Here is a 21294-nt window from a genome sequence, read left to right on the forward strand (position 1 = left end):
AGAAGGAAATGGAAACCTACTCCATTATTCTTCTCTGGAAAATCTCACCGACAGAGGAGACTAGGGGGCTACAGTCCATGGGGCCACAAACAGGACATGACTGAGCAACTAAACAACAGTAAGCATTAATGTAGCCATCTATCTTTAAAATAATGGGTTCATTAAACTGGTCTTCTCATTAAAAAAAATTCATTCATTCACTCAAAAAACATATTTACAGAGTGTCTGTTCTGTGTCAGGCTCTGTTCCAGACCACAAGGGTGGAACCCTTCATGGGCTTACTGTCCGTACAATCCTAATGATCAAAAAGAGGATATCAGTATGCTGCTTTCAATCTAGTTTTAGAAGAGAATTTGTTATTACCTGTCCAACATTTTGGTACTGGCTCGTTCCAGCTTCTCAAGTATCTGAGGAAGTTGGGTGTCGTCATCGTACGAGCCTCCCCAGCCGAGAACCCGGGCAAGGTCGTTTCCTGTACCCAGAGGCAGTACTCCCAGCTGACACTGAAAAAAAAACAGCCCCACAGGAGACCTCAGACAAGTCGAGAGAGAGGGACTCTGACATTTCTGCACTTCACTGGGCAGCAGGTTAGGACACATTCATGGTAACTAGCAACGAAAAGAATGATGACCACTTGCCTGTTTGTTCAAGTTGAGCTTATCAATTTCTGACAAAACCCAACCTACACTTCCATCTCCTCCACAAACAAGAATCCGGAAATTGTCAAACTTCTGGAATAATCTTAAACTGAAAGTAAGAAGTATTTTATTTTAGGATAAGTGAATAAAAATCACTCTCCCCAATTTTTTTGTCATTCTATTGTTACATATTGGTACTCATGTTCAGATTAAATATAAGAACTCTTACAGGTGAATCATACTATAAAAATTAATTTGAGTGCAATGTGGAACTCACAAAAATGTCTTAATCATAAAGAGGAAAGAGGATTATACACAGAAATGGAGACAAAATTAGGAAGAAAGGGGAATGAGAAATGCAAAAACAAAAAAGAAGCAGAACCCAGGAAAGATTATTAAAGGTTAAGTGATAGGCGATAGTAAAAGTAGTGATTTTTTTTCTTTCTATCACAAGGATATATTATTTCCATGAGTAGCATATTAATACCAGGGTGGAGAATCCAGGGCACTGATGTTCTTGAGTGGCATGGGGGCGATTCCTAAAGAGATCCACCAAACATCACTAACGTACCCCCACCACACTGCCAGCAGTTTTTTAACTTCCTCTTTTCCTTTTCTCAGGTCAATCTTTTTACTTCTGCCTTCCTTCATCTCAAATTTTGACATATCTCACCCTCTGAATGTACCTTTGTATACCTCAAGTATTGTGGAAAATAGAAAAAATATGGAGACAATCTCAAGAAGTTTCACAAAGGAAGTTCCTTGGAATTTTAGAGGATGAGTAGAAAAAATGAGTAGAAAAAATAAGATATTGGAGCCATGAAGGGTTATAAAACAGATATGCTAGAAGGGGAGACAAAGCTAATCAGCAATGGGAGAGACAGAGGTGATGAGAGAAGCTAGATGGGGAAGTGCCAGGACCCATGCAGGGGGAAGGAAGGGAGGTACAGCACCTAAGGAAGGACTCGGGTTCAAATGAAGAGTGATACCCAGGGAACCAGAAGGGCCTGAGATAGCACGAAAAAGGCAATGGAAACAAGAAGGAAGGCCCCGAAGGGACAAAAGTGAAAAGGGGCACAAAGAGAGACTGAGAAGAGAAACAGAGAAGACAGGAGAGTGCTGGAGCACAAAACCCAACAGGCCTTTTCAGGAACTGGGATCTAAAGTCTTCATTTCTACTTCGGCATTAACAGTGGATTCAAGAGAAAAGCCAAGCTGGTGTGAGCAAATCGGAAAGAGAGTGTATGCCCCTGGTTCAGACGACTCAATACCACCTCTTCAACGAAAATCATGTGTGTGTATATATATATATATATATATATATATATATATACACACTAAAAATGTATTCAAAGTGCCTCAAGGCATATTTTCCATCACTGAAACACTTAATTTTCCCCCCAGATTTTAAGTTACATGACATTCCAGAAAGTTTGAAATGGACAGTTAACAAAAGTACTTTCTGTCATTTATGGGAACCAAGTCTGAAATCCTTGAGAACTCGTTTCTGAGATCCACAAGAGTATCTGTGTTTTGGTTAAATAACTGATTATTTGTATTGTATATAGTTCAATACTAGCCTCCCAATGCAAATCATTTTCTGAAGTTATTTTTTTGTATTTCTCCATTTACACAAGTTGGTCTACTTCTGTAGAGCTAAGCAAACAGAACTGTTTGATGTAGGATATATTCTACAACATTTTCTAAACAAATTTTAGAACTTTGGGCACACAGGAAGTTATATAAATATCAAAACGGTTGTGTTAAAATTTATAATTAGAATGTTAAAAAAAGGGAGGTGTGAGAAGATCAACCCAGAGGCGTCTAGATGAATCTACAATTTTCATGAACTGAAAAACCAAATGTACTTCACACTTAGTGCTACATTTCATTCAAGGAAGATTTGTCAGTAATCAATTACCCCAAATGAGGACCGCCATTCATCAAATCAAACACCTGAGCTGGATTTAGTAACTGTTTAAATCGACGAAGAAACTTTACTCCCTGATTATCTCCACTCTTAGAATTGACAAAAACCAATAAAGGACTAACACAGAATGAAAATGTTGCTCTACAGAAACCTGTGGGGAAAAAAACAAAAACACAATGTAAGATCAATATGCACCGCTTTCTCAACAAAACTTTAGAAGAAAAACAGTTAAGTTCATACTTCAGAGCCCCCATATGCAGACAGGTTTATTACTCACATATTAAGAACACAGAACTTACCTTCTAAAATATAAGCTATAATGAAAAATCATACAAAAGATGGTAAAAGTATTAAGCACAGATAATTTGAGATCTACCACTTGCCCTAACAACACTTAATCATTAAGAGAAACCAATTATAGTCTACAAATTCACAGTTGTTAAAGGATTCATGCTAATTTTCAGTATTATACAATATTTAACACCTCCTTCTTAAGGTCTCAGAAAGTATTTTTAAATTTTATAATAAATAACAGAACTTTGATATGTTGGGGCTTAGGGGGAGGCAGTTAACAGCATAGGTTAAAAAAAATCATATCTTCTGCAGCTTCTAGTAGCTATGATATCTACTGGCATATTTCTATAAAAAGTTTGAAAAGCATAAAGCACTTTATTGATGCAAAACATTAATAATAGTTTATGGTAAAAGCCTTCTGTAATACGGTTTGTTTACAAAGAAGTGATAAGTATGCTATCCCCAAACCGGTGTTGTCAATGGGTTCTTCCATATGTACAATTAAGTCATAAAACAGTAACACTAAAAAAAGTGAATGAATGTATGGGAATATAAATTCCTACAATGAAACGATAGAAAAATGGGTTTCAAAAAGAGCTTTGCTAATGGGCAGTTTCAATTACAGAGGGGAAAAAATGCTTATAAAAAATTAATTTGTTCAGGTTGCATTTTCTTACAGAATAACGATCTTATTTGATTTGCTGAAATGTAAAATCTATAAATCTTTTTTTTTAAATCTATAAATCTTATACACCGTAATTTCACCACTGTGTTAATAGTTATGTTAAACCTTAATTTTAAAATGTTCTTGTATAAATTAAATGTACTGTTCTGCAATTGAAATGGAATTATTATATATAAACTGACCAGAATAACCAACTACAGTGTTATTTATACTAGGGAAATAGTGTACATATCAACATTTGATAAACCAGGAATATACATACTTCTACTACTGATACTTACCATCAGAATCAGTGCTGTTCAGTGCAATTGGAGGTATGACAGATACTTTACATTGGCCAAGTGGACATACAGGATGATATAAATCTTTACAGGCAGTGTGTACCTAGGAGCAAAGAAATAAACCTTCAGCAATCACTAAACACACATCCATGTTTTGTTATGGTACAAACTATGTCTAAGGAACTGAAAAATGAAGATTAAGTGCATCTTCAAATGTCCAGGAATTCATAAATTATTTTAATGGCACAGTGTTTATATTTCTAAGGAATGGACTAATCATTTTAGAGATGGGAATTTGATTTGGTTTGTGCAGTCTGTTTTCGTGGGTGACTCAGGCAAGTAGTATGTAGTCAGTAAATGCCTGGTGAGAGCAAGGAAAGAGGAAGAGATAGAGGAAGGAGGACAGAGGAAGGAAGAAGGAAGAAGGGGAGACAGGAAGGGAGGGAAGAAGGGATGAAGAAGGGAAGCAAACCGGTATGCGTCCAGCATCACTGTCCATAGGAAAAACTGATGACATTGACCATACAAAATTCTTACAGAATATAATGAAAATAAAAACAGTCTGCAAGGTGTCTGCAGGGATCCTGCAACTTTCTATTCACACCTTTTTTATGACACCGTCATGCTAGTACAGTTATAAGGACATCTGTGCCTACTGTCTCAGCTAGACTGCCCGCTCAGTAACGAAAAGAGAAAGGTCTTATTATCTCCCACTCATCTTGAGAAGTGATCCACATCACCAGCACTCAGCAGATGTCATAATTCTGTAGGAAAAAAAGTTTCAAAGTCACTCAAGCTTTGGAAACATATAATGTAGGACCTAGGCAGGAGTTGGAGAAGGCAATGGCACCCCACTCCAGTACTCCTGCCTGGAAAATCCCATGGATGGAGGAGCTTGGTAGGCTGCAGTCCATGCGGTCGCTAGGAGTCGGACACGACTCAGCGACTTCACTTTCACTTTTCACTTTCATGCATTGGAGAAGGAAATGGCAACCCACTCCAGTGTTCTTGCCTGGAGAATCTCAGGGATGGGAGAGCCTGGTGGGCTGCCGTCTATGGGGTCGCAGAGAGTTGGACACGACTGAAGCGACTTAGCAGTAGCAGTAGGCAGGAGAAGGCAGTGGCACCCCACTCTAGTACTCTTGCCTAGAAAATCCCAAGGACGGAGGAGCCTGGTAGGCTGCATTCCATGGGGTCGCTAAGAGTCGGACACAACTGAGCGACTTCCCTTTCACTTTTCACTTCCATGCATTGGAGAAGGAAATGACAACCCACTCCAGTGTTCTTGCCTGGAGAATCCCAGGGACGGGGGAGCCTGGTGGGCTGCCGTCTATGGGGTCACACAGAGTCGGACACGACTGAAGTGACTTAGCAGCAGTAGCAGGACCTAGGCAATTTAGAATAATTTATGTATCTACCTAGAGAGCTTTTAAATGCTTCATCAGTAAAAGCAGGCACTTCATAAAGCACTTATTTAATGTGGTTTTATTTCATTAGTCCTTTAGAAAACTGGCATATCAGTTAAATATATTTATCAAAACTTTTAGGAAAATAATTGAAATTTGACAGTGATTCTTATTCTGCTGATGGCCTGATTTGGGACAGTTTCCTATTATGATTTATAATAATTAATCCATCAGGATTTTAGAAAAATGAAAATGCACAGTTTTAAAAGAAAAAAGTTTGAGAGTCATGAAACAAAACAGAAAAATATTTATAACAGTGTTAAATGAAAAAAGCAGAGATAAAATTGTATCTTCACTATTTTTACAAAAAAGGTAAAACTATGTCCAAAAACTGGACAACAGCTGGAAAACTTAGGAGGTGATTCATTAAGGTTGTGGAAATACGGCTTGGTTTGGTTTTGAACCAAGTGACTACGTTTAGACGCTAGAGATTCTGCTGTTAGAAACTCATAGTCTAAAGGCAAAATAATATCATAACAGATAAATGATAGTGTATGTGATGTAGAAGATTAAGAGGGATGGAAAAGGTGGCAACAGAGGATGAGATGGCTGGACGGCATCACCGACTCAGACACGACTGAGCGACTGAATAACAGCAAGCTTTCCTTTTTGGTTACTGTAAGTTTATCTCCTATGTCTGCAGGATAAATTAGAAGTTTGGGATTAACATACACACACTACTGTATATAAAATAGATAACCAACAAGAACCTGCTGTACAGTACAGGGAACTCTACTCAATATTTTGTGTAGCTACAAGGGAAAGGAATCTGAAAATTAATATATATACACACGTATGTTTACTTATGTATAAATGAATCACTGTGCAGTACACCTGAAACGAATATGCCGCTGTACATCAAGCATACTTCAGTTAAAAAAAATAATAGCTGACTAAAGATAAGTAGAGAGCTATATATTGCAGGTAAAGACAACTTTTATAAAATCCTTCTAAAATGAATCATCACACAGATGATCTCATTTCTTTTCAAACCAATACAATATTGTAAAGTAAAAAAAAAAAGTTATGAAAAGAGCAGCTGTGGTTTCAGAAGGAGAGAAATAGACTTCAGTAAATGTAGACTAATAAAAGCAGTGGTAGAGACATACATCAGCAGTTACCTCCCCCCAAAAAAAGAAATCGTAGGTGGGGCGGAATGGTGACTTAAAATCTGGTTTGAATGGCACAAGAGTGTTTTCAGGGTTAGGGTTGCACGAAAACTCCAAAAAGAGAGAGATTATCCAATATAGTCTGTATATTATATTAAATGGGATTTAAAAAGTAACACCTATGGCAATAAAAGAGGCAACTGATGAAGGAAAACAAAATCATGGCAATCAGGAGAATTATGTTTGATTCAAAGATGAAAAAGAAACACAAGATAACCTATCAGTCCTGACTAAAAAGTCATAGGACTTATTTTTCCTCCATGGCTCATGGAATCAATTTCATGGATTACAAAATCAAGACATCATATGCAGACCTCTTGCATTCACTGATTTTCAAATCAACAGTATTTTTAAAATTTTTATTAACCTTATTTTTTATTTTAATTTTAATTTTTTGGCCACATCATGAAAAGATTTTAGCTCCTGGACCAGGGATTGAACTCACACCTCTGCAGTGGAAATACAGACTCTTAACCACTGAACCACCACGGAAGTCCCTTCAACGTACTTACTGAGAGCAATGGTTTCCCATCTTTTTTGTTGCGGGGAGGGGGTGACTTCCAAGACTCAAAACTTGACCAAACAACTTGCGTTGGCAAGGCAATCAGCACCCTAGTTGGACAGCATCACCCAGTGCTCAGGTGGGCGCACACTGCCTCCTCACCCTGCTGTCTTTTAGCCCCACGTCACCCTCTGAGGGCCGTGAGGTCACCCTGAGGTCCTGCTCGGACCGCCCTCCTGCAGCATGGAGGCCCAGTCCTCACGCAGACTGTCAGAAGTGGGACCATTCCTTGCCGCGGGCTCCATGCTGTGCTGTATCTGCTTCCCATCACTTGCTTACACGTGCAAAGAAGATTTTAAATATCTACTCATTTCTAAAACATAAATGCATACACTTTAAAATGTATCAGTGCATGGCCTATTGAATTTGGCTTCTTTCTGTCAAGAGAACATGCATGGGGTTGCAGCAAACCCACACCTTGCTTGTCAGTCAAAATCTGGTGGCTTTCTGTCAGCAACAGGTGTTAAAATGGGCTGAAAATAGCAAACCACTAGATGCGGCTAAAGCTTGATGAAAAACAGTAAGACTGTGAGAAAGAGGTCTTCAGATAAAAGAAATATATAACAAGAACGGGTGTCACAAACAGCAAACGTGCAGAAGTAGCCAGAGTGGAAGGAATACACTTTGAAAAAGGTGCATCTTAAAATGGGCTTCCCTGGTAGCTCAGCTGGTAAAGAAATGCAGGAGACCACCTGCAATGTGGGGAACGTGGGTTCCATCCCTGGGTCAGGAAGATCCCCGGAGGAGGAAATGGCAACCCACTCCAGTATTCTTGCCTGGGAATTCCCATGGACAGAGAAGCCTGGCGGGCTACAGTCCACGGGGTCACAAGAGTCAGACACGACTAAGCAACTAAACCACCACCACCAAAACGGGTACGTGTACCATCGGCTGTGCTCCGCCATAAATTCTTAGCTTTGTCTCGAAATCACATAGATGAAAAGATGCAGGAAGAGTCATTTCTTTTAATGGAGAATATTCATAAAACTCTCACCATCGTTCTACACCAAAGGCATCTCCAATCTTGAAGACGGAGAACACTGCCGCACGTTTTGTCGCAGACGGCACACTTGGCGCTCACGGGCAAGTTACCCTCGAGCCACTGGTGAGGCATAGCCACCTATACAGCAGGAAGAAAGGGCAGTCGAGTTAAAGACCGTGGAGGACATCATACAATGATTTCTTACTCTATGGAATCAGCAGCATGTATCATTCCTGGCATGTGTGCATTTCCCCCACTTTCAATGAGCATCTATTATGCCCAAGCACGATAGGGATACAAAAATAAAACTAAACCCCTACCCTGCAGGATGTGTATTCTCGCTGAGCACAGAGAAGGATTATCATAAAGTGACCAGGAAGGGGTATCAGAGATTTGCATGCAAAGGAGATAAGGTTTTGAAGGTGGGGGAGCAGGCCCCAAAGTCTGAGTGACTGTCTGGGTATACAGCTGAGCTGAGCCTTACAGAGTACCTTAGTCGGCCAGATAAGGGTCTGCAACATCAGCCCAGCCCAACAACCCCTCCTAAGCCCTTACACACCAATCCTCTTAAAATTTAAGAGCTGAAAGAAGCTACGAAGGATTGAATTGAAAATAAAAAGTCACAATCTACCCAAACTTTCCATCTAGTCCTAATGATCAACACTTCCTCTTAACTTCCTGTTGTAATTTAACTAATTAGATGGCTCCCACTGAACTTCCAGGCGAGCAGAGAATGAAGGAGTAGGGGTGCCCGGGAGAGAGGGGAGAGGGAGGGAGCCTACCCCGTCCTCGTTCTCGATGATGTCCTTCCCGATGGAGGCCAGGGTCGTCCACTTGCAGTTGTTCGTTGCCCTCACTGCACAGCGTTTGTGAGCCTTGAATTTACACACTAAAAAAAAGCCAACCATTGCTAAGTGAACATGTACTTTTGGACCAACGATGAAAGGAAATCACAGCATGAAATTTCAAGGGGCTGGGGAGGGTGAGTAGAAGAAAGACAATATTTTTTAAAGTTTCTATTACTCTTCAATAACAGTCAATATTCTAAAAATCAAATATGATTATGTGGTTATGAAGCATTCTGATCAAGCTACAGATTGCTACTTAAAGAGATTTCACTTACTCCTAAAAGAAGAAAGGAAATAAATACTAAAAGAATTAATTCTTGAGAAAGGAAACAACACACACACACACAAGAAGATAAAATTCGATAATACAGGAGTTCGGTAACATCCAATTTCTAAGTCTGGGTGTTGATTACATAAAAGCATTTAATTTGTGAAAATTCAACAAACTGTGTACCCTTCTGATGTTTTCTTTTTTCTGTTCGTATATTACACTTAAATAAAAAGTCTGAAAATATCAGAGAGATAAAGAACAAGATAATTCAGGGGAATTTGAAAGTCCAAGTACGTCAAGAAAATATCCAGACATCATGGGAAATACATTGACGAGGGTCACAAAGACGGCACTGTCTTTTAAAAGTGTCCTGTTGGGACTTCCCTGATGGTCCAGTGGCCAAGACTCTGTGCTCCCAATGCAGGGTCCCCAGGTTCAATCCCGGATCAAGGAACTAGATCCCACATGTCACAACTAACACCCAGTACAGCGAAATAAATATTTTTTAAAAAGTATCTTGTTGGAAGTGAGTAAGTAAAAAAGAGAAAAACAAACATCGCATACTAACGCAAATATATGGAATCTAGAAAGATGGTACTGATGAAATAATCACAAACATAGAGAACAGACTTATGTACACGGGGCAGGGGGGGCAGGGGGTAAGGGAGGAGAGGGTGGGATGCAAAGAGACAGTAATATGGAAACACACATTACCATGTGTAAAAGAGACAGCCTTTGGGAACTTGCCCTGTGACTCAGTGAACTCAAACCAGAACTCTGTAACAGCTGAGAGGGGTGGGATGGGGAGGGAGGCGGGAGGAGGTTCGGGGGAGTGACTTAGGTAAATCTACTGCTGATTCATGCTGATGTCTGGCAGAAACCAACATAACACTGTAAAGCAACTGTGTGTGTTAGTCACTCAGTCGCATCGAACTCTTTGCGACCCCATGGACTGTAGCCCGCCAGGCTCCTGTGTCCATGGGATTGTCCAGGCAAGAATACTGGAATGGGTTGCTGTGCCCTCCTCCAGGGAATCTTCCTGATCCAGGGATTGAACCCGTGTCTCCCACATTGCAGGTGGATTCTTTACCATTGAGCCACCAGGGAAGCCCACCAAGGACACGCATTAACATACATTTAGCCAATTGCTAATGAATATTGACATTATAAAGAGTTTCTGACTTTTCAGAGAAATATTTAAAAGTAGAGATATTTTGGTAGAAACATAACAAGGTACCTGTTGCAAATTCAAAATGAAAAGGTGGCTCCTTTTTGCATGGTTTTTGAATTTCTGCCAGTAAACCATTAACAAATTTGAAATAACAGGTTATGAGCTCTTCTCTTTAAATTGTCTTAATTTAATATAACATGAAAACAAACAGGTCAAGTAAAATAAATGAGATGCCTATATAGCCAAATGTTCAGAATGCTTCAGGTATCATAAATAGCCAGTATATAAATGGCCACTTAAATTGAGCCGTTTCTCCTTAAAAACAATATGAGTACATAGATACTGGCAATGTTTCATTTACCTGCTCTTTTGTGTACACTGACACATTCTTTCCTGGAAATCATAATATTTTTGCTGTAAATGACTTTGTGACTCAAGCACAGACCTCATACAGAAAACAAATTTTCCACTTAACTTTATTGCTGAGAAACAGCAATGTAAAGAAACAGCATTGCAGAAGGTAAGCTTTGTTTGAAAAGTTACTTCAGCATGATATCTGCTCCCTTTTGCTATAAGGCAAGTGACTTTTACATTAGTTAGTATTTTAAATTATTTAAATGGCTCAATCTGTTATTTTATTTCTCAAAAGAATGGTTTTAGTTTTAAAAAAGCAAGCTGTTTTCTAAGTACAAATAAGTGTTGATAGTCAATAACTTTTCTAAGAGACAAAGAAGGAAGTAATATAAAGAGGGCAACAGGGTCTAATTTCATGGCCTTTTGACGATTTTGCCGTTAAAAATTAAACAGTTCATGAAAAATAAAAATCACTTTTGTAATAATATTACTTCATGCAATGAGCATTGAGAATCACAAAGGTGTTTAATATAATATATAACGATTAAAATAAAACAAATGAATGAAATTATGGTCACTAAGGAATGGACATGAGGAATAGGCACCTTAATTTGGTAGGTGACAATTTTCTCCAAACAAGTGATTCTGAAATAAAGCATTTTTTCCTGACCTGTAATACAGCCATTATTTTAAACCACAGAACTTAAAAAATACACTGGCTTGTAATAAAATTATGATCCTTTATTGCAATACAGTCTTTAACAAGTTTTAAGTGTTCAACAGTGGTTAAGACAAAAATTCATAAATACCCGTGTAGAGATATTTTAAGCTGTTGATTAAAAAGAATTACCATCTAACTTTTTATTCTTAGAGTGCTGTTTAAATACCTGAGAATCACAATTATGCTCTGAAATTATAATTAACATTCTCAATTGATTTAGGGAATTATCTGTGAAATGCATTTTCTGCCTTCTGTTTTTCATTCATATATTTTATATATGCAAGGCTTTAAAATAATTCAGTTATTGTTCAACACAAGCCTAGAAGACAAATCAGTACAGACTCCTTTTACTGTGAAAAAGGGGCAGAAAGACTAAGTAAATATAGTATTGGTGTTGCACCCTGGAAGATGGATTCTATTATAATACTTTATTCATTGTCATTTTTGAATGAATTTTTCCTGAATTTGCACCTCTGTTATAACTTTAAAAATTTTTTGTGTTGTAAGCCTTTGGTTTTGCTAAACAAGCAGTTTATGCAGATTTCAAGGGGATTTCTAAAGTTTAACTTTGTTTACAATAAACACATCCTAAATAACTACAGTCTCAAAGAATAAAAAGGCTTCCCTGGTGGTTCATTGTAGAGAATGCCCCTGAAAATGCAGGAGATCCTTGGGTTTGATCCTTGGATCGGGAAGATCCCCTGGAGAAGGGAATGGCTACCCACTCCAGTATTCTTGCCTAGGAAATCCCATGGACAGAGGAGCCTGGTGGGCTACAGCCCATGGGGTCACAAAAGAGTCAGACATGACTTAGCAACTAAACAATAAAACAACACAAAATAAAAGGCAACTTTTTTGGGTATTCATAAAACCTTTGGGATTTCTAAAATCTGCTACAGTTCTAAATATACTAATGGCAAGATTTAAAATTTTTATCAACAAAAAAAATTGAATACTAACCTATATTCCTCTAAAAGATAATTTAAAAATGCTATAATTGAGACTTTAAAAATCAGAAATTTAATTATCAATAGAATAATATAACACATCTTTTTAAAGACTTGGAAGCTTTTTATCCTCACTAGCTAATGTAATTTTCATTTTTCTTTTAAAATGCTTAGAAAAATATTCAGTCATCCCACTGTTAAGTTCAACTCCTTTACAATTAAATATATTTAATAATTCATAACTCTCAGATCAGAAGGGCACCACAGATCAGTTCTAACAATATCTAAGATACTAATAGATATGATTTTTTTTTAGCAGTTTGAGGAATAACAGACTATAAGGTAACTGTAGGGGGGCTTCCCTTATAGCTCAGTTGGTAAAGAATCTGCCTGCAGTGCAGGGGACCTGGGTTCAATTCCTGGGTTGGGAAGATTCTCTGGAGAAGGAAATGGCAACCCACTCCAGTATTCTTGCCTGGAGAATCCCATGGACAAAGGAGACCGGCAGGCTATAGTCCCTGGGGTCACAAGAATCGGACATGACTTAGAGACTAAACCACCAACCAAGGTAATTGTACAAAGACCTTCAGAATAACTCCATATAATCACTGAAGTCAGAAAGACTAATTATGTCTTTGTTTTCAATCATTTGTTAAATCTAAAAAAAATGTTTATGTCTCCTCCAAATTCTCATTTTCATGAATTTTAATGCATCAGGCCATGATACAATCTCTAATTGTTTGCTTGATGAATTTCTTATACAACTCACCTACAAATGTGTACAATTTATCTGACTAGAAAAACAGCATCATTGTATGCATTCTCTTATTTCATTTTTATAGTATTCTGTGAGATATAAATGACTATTATCCCCATTTTAGAGAGGAGGAAGCAAAAGTCTAAAAGGGTTAAACTAGTCCTGGTCATAGTCTGTAGTGTTGAAACTGGAATCTGAACCCACAGAGTTTAACTACAGAACTTTATTCTTACGCACTAAGCCGTGTCATGTTAAATAGCTGAAAAACTGATGTATCTTGGATTTTATAATTCAAAATGAGTTAAAACTGTGACTCTATTTCTAATTTATTATTTAATTGTAATAGTTATATTACAAAATTACCTAAGAATTTTTTGTATTAAGAGAGAAAAGCTAATAATAGTATTATATGTGGTTTAAAAAGAGGTACACAGTGATGGAACCACTGAGCTATTAAATAAATCAAAAGAAGGTATGAGTTTTCTCCTGGTGATGTTAAGTGGTCACTTCTCTTAAATTTAAAAATAACCCACAAATCCTGTGATGAGAACAACAGCATAGACCTTATTTTTATAAAACTTTAAAGAAATTTAAAAGGATGTGTGTGAGTGTTAGTAATTTAAAAGGATGTGTGTGAGTGTTAGTCACTCATTCATGTCTGACTCTTTGCAACCCCATGGACTGTAGACAGCCAACTTCTCTGTCCGTGGGATTCTCCAGGCAAGAATACTGGAGTGGATTGCCATTCCCTTCTCCAGAGGATCTTTCTGATCCAGGGATCAAACCCAAGTCTCCTGCATTGCAAGCAGATTCTTTAGCATCTGAGCCACCAGGGAAGCCCCATTAACATTAAACACAAATGAAATAAAACATTTAAAATGACGTAGTATAAGTAACCATCAGAAATTCTGCCAAAAGAGTGTATACTGTCCACCAGAAAGTTTTGCCCTCTATAATCAAACAGAACAGAAAAAGAATACTGGAAAATGAGAATGAAATACACAGTCTACAGAGTTTTCTTTACCAGTAGATGCTAGTTCCTGAGGAGGGAAATGCCATACTTTGATTTATGCATGTATGCTCACTCACTCAGTTGTGTCCTACTCTTTGGGGCTATTTGGACCAGAGCCCACCAAGCTGCTCTGTCCATGGGATTTTTCAGGCAAGAATACTGGAGTGGGTTGATATTTCCTCCTTCAGATGATTTTATGTTATCTTTTCCTAAGCTAAACTATTTTCTAAGTCATTCGTATCTGGGCAGAGCTCCACTTGAAGCCACAGTTTAAGGACAACACTCTGGTCCCCCAGGAGGCTCCCACTTACTGCTTCCACCCAAGGGCAATGTCTTGCTGCGATGCTGTTTCTCTGTTCACAGAGGTGCCGGTGGCGGCGTGTTTACAGGAAGGACAGTGTTGGAGGAGGACACGCCCTGGATGCTACTGTACCTTCGCAGGACAGGCCGTGGGAGGTGACTCCAGAAAGACTCTCTCGGCACACGTTACAGAAAGTGGGGCGGGCGTGGGAGCACGCGTACCAGTTATGCATCCCTGAGAAATGTTCCACGTTAAACTGGGCCACCTGGAAACGAGACGTCAGTGTAGGTTTGCCAAACGCGAGAACAGGACTACATGCAGAAGGTACATAATGATGACCAAAATTTCAAATCCATTATTTTTAAAACTAAAACACGTTGCTTTAGCTAAAAAAAAAAAAAAAAAAAAAAAACAAACTATATCAGGTTTAAACAGGTTGCTGAATGAATCTACACATACTTTTTCCCCCCACAGAATATAGCTGTAGCATTATGGATCACATTTATTCTCTAAGAGCACAAGAGGACAAGAGAGATGCTACTTTACCTCGTAAGGTTCTCTGGTCTGTACAGACTTCAGCGAGCTGATCCAATCCTCCATCTCTTTCCTGTTCTCAGCGCACAGCATTAGTCTTCTAAATGGAGTGATTATCTGAAAGGGATAATTCAACCTAATGACTGCTAACAGGCAACAAAGAGAGGTTATTATAAGACCTAACATCTTGCAAGGTGATTCTATTTCTAACCTTTGAGTCCTTACTTCATTGATGAAGAAAGTATGATGCTCTATAATGTAAATGGATTTAATTCTCACTGTGGTACAGAATGTTTCTAGGAAAGACACATTCTGACGAATCTTTTCTAGTTTTTTATCTCATTGCTATTCACTTATCAGGCTTTTCAGCCCTTTACCCAAGTCTATGAACTCAAATGAGCAGAGTATTCTGATTTCATGGAATATATCTTGAAAATTAACTTAAAATATACTTCAAAATAATTCACAGTAAGCTTAGAATTAATACATTTTCCAATATGGAAATTTTTTAAATTCAAAAATCAAAGGAAAGTAATATTAAATGATTTCATAATGGGTTCATTACAGTTTCAAGACTAAGAATTCTAAGTAATGTTGGGTTTACACATCCTTCCCATGGCCTATTGTAATATGATTTATGTGATGAACTTTTCTTCCTATTGTGTAGAACTCCACTGTACTACTTATTAGTGAGAGCAGGGAAGAGGAATTAGCATGCAAGTCCTTTAGTTGGCTTTAAGAGAAGAAAATAATTGTGACTTTCATCTTTTTTCTCATATTACTAAAGAAGGCAAATTCATTACACCAAGAATCTTAAAGCAAGAGGAATAAAAACTTCATGCTGTTATAGTACCAAAAGTAAGATTCTTCGAGGTAAGATTCTGAAATGACTTGAAAGCAGACACTATTTATGTGTGAATACAATACTCAGGTTGTAATCTTGAAGTTGCTACACCCAAAGCATTTACGGAAAGAAGGGACCATTTATTTATTTGTGAAAGAAAAACAAAATGTCACATTACTACCTGGAAACTAATTCCGAATAATAAATTATATATTTATTTATAGAGCAAACAAGAAATTTTCTCAGGTTAAAAGCCATTTGGTTGAGTGATAATCTACATATTGCATTAGAGAGCAGATTTCCCAAGTTATGGAAAAGTAATAATTATATTAAAAACAAACAAACACGGAGCACTTCTCCAAAAGAGTAGAGTGGCAAGCCTCAATCACTACAGCTCATCTTAGGAAATAAGTCCTTTCTTCAAAGCCACAGAGCTCAGCACAGCTGTAGCTACTCACCGGTCATTGCCTATTGCCTCCTCTCAACCGTCATTAGTTAAGGCTGACAATCCTTCCGCAGACCAAGGGGACTTTAGTACACTGCACAGGCACTCGTGCTTAAATACAGCTGGCCAGAAGTCACGTGGATGGGGAGCACGAACCACTCAGCACTGAGTATTTGTTAATTGCACATGAAATTGAACAGAACCTCACTTTTCTTCTGTTTTCCACTAGGCTCTCTGGATAAAGCTTATTAGCAATTGGTCACTCCTCTTCCTCAATAAATAGTTAATGCAAAGAGCAATGCCTCCCTCATTACTTACAAGCCAAATGGATGCTTTATTGCTTCAAAATGTTTTTCCAGGACAGCTCATCGAGTGCAGCAGAGAGGTACCATTAAATGATAAAACACCCCTGGCTCCAGTGACTGGCACAACACTCCAGAAATATCTGCATGTCAATGGGACTGACTGAGTAAATCTGGTATTTAAATAAGTATCACCTCCTGTATGCTTGACTTAATTTTTCTGCTATATGATATGATGTCACTTTAAGGATTCCTTCTCTTTCATTATGGCCTTAGAGTGAGTGAGATGCATATCATACAGGTAAATAAACCAGGCTTGCTATCTTATTCTTTCATTTTGTTTTTGTTGATGTTAATTTCTTAGTAAAGCAGGATGTCTGATGGTTTTAACTATCTTTAATGGCTTTAAAAGCCATTGCGAATTCCATATAAAGAGGGTAAAGAAAGATGGAGAAATAGCTTCTAATTTTTCTTGCAGTTTTTGGAACTACATTAAAGCCTCAATGCTGAAGGATTTCAGCAACATAAATCATGCATGTACTTCATGCATTCACAAAGAAAAATGTTTACACTTTCAAATTCTCCTTTAAAAAAAAATGCACTTTAAAATGGGCAATAATAAGCCAGTAAAGATAATATATTCTTAAAATATAAGACTTTTTAAAGCCATACAGAAATTATAAATAATTGGGATTTACAAGCCTTGTGATTAAGAAATCTACTGATTATCAAGTTAAGATGTTGATCCAGAAAAAGGAAATCCTCCATAAATCGTGAAATGCAGAGAGATCTCGTTTTGCGGCTGCAGGACCAAAAATACCTCAGGGAGCAGCCCAGAACTGGCTGGGCTGAACAGAAGGCAAGACTGGTTCACCAGGCAAACCAGTAACACCTCCCAGATTGCCCCTTTCCCCTGTGGGTTAATCGCTCATCCATTCGCCAAAGCACAAGTCTTCTCCCCACCTTTAACGTAAATTCTTCCTCATCACCGAGAAGAGGAGCAAAAGAATGTGACGTGACAGTCACAGCCGCTAACTGATGGGCTCTGGCTGCATCGTCACCGAACCCCATTAAACTACAGTAGTCCCTCATCCAAAGCTTTATTAGGAAAATATCTGAGAAGCAGCAAACTCTGAGAATTACTTAGTTCTACTCTGAAAGCCTTTTTATTACAACAGACAAGGGAGTAGGGTGGGGAGATCGAAGGACAGAGGCAAGGCCATTCCCAGGGTAGACCACGTTTGTGGATGCTCACTCAGTCTCGCCTGACTCTTTGTGACCCCAGGGACTGCAGCCCACCAGGCTCCTCCCGTCCACGGGATTTCCCAGGCAAGAATACTGGTGTGGGTTGCCATTTCCCTCTCCAGGGGATCTTTCTGACCCAGGAATCGAACCTGTGTCTCCTGTTTTGGAAGGTGGATTCTTTACCCACTAAGTCATCGGGGAAGCCCTACTGGAGGCCAAAGCTAGGATGTTTCTGGAAGTAGAGGACTTTTTCCCTTTATTGTGGGATTTGCACTTTACCTATTCTAAGGCATCCCCAGCTTCCCTGGTGGTTCACCAGTAAAGAACTCACCTGCCAATGAGGAGACATGGGTTCGATCCCTGGGGTACAAAGGAAAGACATCTAACACTACTATGTATAAGATACATAACCAACAAATACCTACTGTACAGCACAAGGGAGCCCTTCTCAAAATTCTATGATAACCTATGTGTGAAAAGTATATGAAAAAGAATGAATATATATATAGAGAGAGATAGATATAACTGAATCACCTTGCTGTACACCTGAACTAACAGAACATTGTAAAGCAACTACAATCCAATAAATTTTTTTTAAAAAGGAAAGATACCTAAATTAGTTTTTTAAGTGCTACCTTGAATAAAACACAAACTCTGCAGAAACAGAGATACTCTTTCACGTTGATGGTTACTAGCCTATAAGGATTAATCCAACAACATGATTATGTTGTAAAGGGATCATTCATTTCTCAGTCCAGTAAAGCATGTAAATATAAAAAACAGATACAAAACAACCTGGCATTAGTATATAAAATTATACCAAAGAGAAACATTAAGAATTTAAATACATGAACAGGAAAAAACAAATAACTGTATTGGTCATCTTTCAGTGAAAGAACTGTAGACAATTTAAATATTTTGTTTTGGTTTGCCTGTAGTTTCTAAAGCTAACATATAGTATTTCAGTCATAAAAACATTCTTTAATTTTTTTTTACTAACATTAGAACAGGAACTTAAAACTTTGCACTGTTTCAAAGCAGGAGTTTTCAAACTTGGCCGTACTTTAAAATCACCTGGGAGACTTTAAAAAATTCCAGTGTCAAGGCCATGCTCCACACTGATGAACTCGGAACATAAGAGGGTGGGATCCAGCTACCAGTGGTAATTTTTTTAAACTCCCAAGTGATTCCAAAGTGCAGCCAAGTTTGAGAGCCAACATTCTAAAGATGCGTGCATGCTCAGTCACTCAGGCGCTCAGTTATGTCCGACTCTTTGTGACTTCATGGACTATAGTCTTTCAGGCTCTTCTGTCCATGGGATTTCCCAGGCAAGAATATAGGAGTGGGTTGCCATTTCTAAAGATACTTTATTGTAAATTCCCAACTGGAAACCACAAATGTAACAACAGAGTGATTCAGTGTCTAAACCCTGAAGTCAGACTTAGAATGAATACCAACAGCATCCTTCCTTAGGTGTGTGGCTAGGAATGCCTCCTGGCTCTCTGAGCCTCAGTTTCGCATCTGCAAAGAGAGGCTGGAGCAGCTCCTCACAGCGCTGCAGAGTGTGGTGTGGATTAGGGAGACAATCCAAGCAAAGCCCTCAGCACAGTGTCTGTTAGGAAGCCAGAGATGAGATGAGGTACATATTCACGGCTTTCTTCTATAATATACATATTTCTTGTGACAATATACATATGAGTGTTAAGCTGCTTCAGTCATGTCCAACTCTTTGTGACCCTGTGGACTATAGCCTGCTGGGCTCCTCTGTCCATGGGAGTCTCCAGGGAAGAATACAGGAGTGGGTTGCCATCCCCTTCTCCAGGAGATCTTCCCGACCCAAGGGTCAAACCCTCATCTCTTACGTCTTCTCCATTAACTAGCACATTCTTTACCACTAGCACTGTGTAAGTGTGGTCATAGACAAAAGTAATAGGAACTTGGGTCAAAAAAATGGAGGCATTTTGCCAACAAAATAGTCACTGAGTAGGAAACCACTCAAATAGAGTTAAAGATAATGACCTATTCCTTAGAAGACATTAGGAAATACCAACAAACAAATCAGGAAACAATGGTCCCCTCCTTTAATTGCACTGTGTCTGCTGCTGCTGCTAAGTCACGTCAGTCATGTCCGACTCTGTGCGACCCCATAGACGGCAGCCCACCAGGCTCCGCCGTCCCTGGGATTCTCCAGGCAAGAACACTGGAGTGGGTTGCCATTGCCTTCTCCAATGCATGAAAGTGGAAAGTGAAAGGGAAGTCTCTCAGTCGTGTCCGACTCTTAGTGACCCCATGGACTGCAGCCTACCAGGCTCCTCCATCCATGGGATTTTCTAGGCAAGAGTACTGGAGTGGGGTGCCGTTGCCTTCTCCAGCACTGTGTCTAACCTTACCCAAAGCAGTATTATAATGGTGAAAGGCTTACCAAAGAGCATGAGATCCCAGGACAGCAGTGAAAGAGTTAAGAATGGTAGGTATCATGTCTCAACTAATTAAGATAGAAGGTTCCTACTGCAGGGATGGGGGAGGTGCAGAGGAGAGAGTGAGAGAAAGTGTGTGTGTGTGTGTGTGTGTGTGTGTGAGAGAGAGAGAGCATGCGTGTGAGAGAGAGAGGGAATGAGGTTTAGGTGGTGGTGAATGTGTGTGTGTTAGTTGCTTAGTCATGTCCGACTCTTTGCAACCCCATAGACTGCAGCTCACCAGGCCCCTCTGTCCATGGGATTCTCCAGGCAAGAACACCGGAGTCTGTTGCCATTTCCTTCTCCAAAAGGAACTATAGAAAGAAAGCAAGTGAAGTCGCTCAGTCGTGTCCGACTCTTTGCAACCCCATGGACTGTAGCCTACCAGGCTCCTCTGTCCATGGAATTTTCCGGGCAAGAGTACTGGAGTGGGTTGCCATTTCCTTCTCCAGTGTATATATATGTGTGTATATATATATATACATACATATATAAACATACATACATCTATACATACACACACATATATATACACATATATATATGTATAATACACATGTCAGGTGGATATGTGTAAGATAGACCGTGTGTGTGTGTGTGTGTGTGTGTGTGGTGTGTTGCAGGGAAAAAAACGTAGTGGGTTTGTCCTTTTAATTAATATTTCTGATTCTGCAATGATGGAATTTCTGAACCTTCTCTGGTAACTTTAAGTGTCCAACAACTTCTTCTGTTAGAAAATTCTATTTCTAATCTAAAGGTCTACTACATAGATATGTCTGCCCTCTGGCAAGTACTTACTGTTATGTCTTTAGTGATTAATCCTGAATTGCCTTGATTGAAATAAAAATTCGAATGCAGTGAGAAGCCCTTCTTGGAAAGCAGGACAAACAGAAAGTCTAGTTGCTCTATAACGATGTTTGTTGCCTGTATTTAGGCTGTAGTCCATGGGGTTGCTAAGAGTCGGACACGACTGAGTGACTTCACTTTCACTTTTCACTTTCATGCATTGGAGAAGGAAATGGCAACCCACTCCAGTGTTCTTGCCTGGAGAATCCCAGGGACGGGGGAGCCTGGTAGGC

General features: G+C 39.0%; 1 protein-coding gene across 7 annotated transcripts in view; it reads right to left on the bottom strand.

Annotated features, from left to right (window-relative positions):
- DGKH (diacylglycerol kinase eta) overlaps nucleotides 1-21294 on the bottom strand; it is a 206891-nt gene that overhangs the window by 57142 nt on the left and 128455 nt on the right. For 6 of the 7 annotated variants that reach the window (XM_025263040.3, XM_025263039.3, XM_025263037.3 and 3 more), the window contains exons 5-12: nucleotides 14936-15040; nucleotides 14522-14654; nucleotides 8790-8896; nucleotides 8020-8145; nucleotides 3829-3931; nucleotides 2560-2719; nucleotides 639-747; nucleotides 364-503 (exon numbers count right to left, since the gene is read on the bottom strand). In XM_025263040.3, the coding sequence (XP_025118825.3) occupies nucleotides 364-503; nucleotides 639-747; nucleotides 2560-2719; nucleotides 3829-3931; nucleotides 8020-8145; nucleotides 8790-8896; nucleotides 14522-14654; nucleotides 14936-15040 (983 nt within the window). Of the gene's footprint in view, nucleotides 1-363; nucleotides 504-638; nucleotides 748-2559; nucleotides 2720-3828; nucleotides 3932-8019; nucleotides 8146-8789; nucleotides 8897-14521; nucleotides 14655-14935; nucleotides 15041-16225; nucleotides 18341-21294 lie in introns of those variants that run through there. The other variant, XM_025263042.3, reaches the window with a different exon arrangement.

Source organism: Bubalus bubalis, chromosome 13, assembly GCF_019923935.1.
Source record: "Bubalus bubalis isolate 160015118507 breed Murrah chromosome 13, NDDB_SH_1, whole genome shotgun sequence".
Taxonomy (NCBI): Eukaryota; Metazoa; Chordata; class Mammalia; order Artiodactyla; family Bovidae; genus Bubalus; species Bubalus bubalis.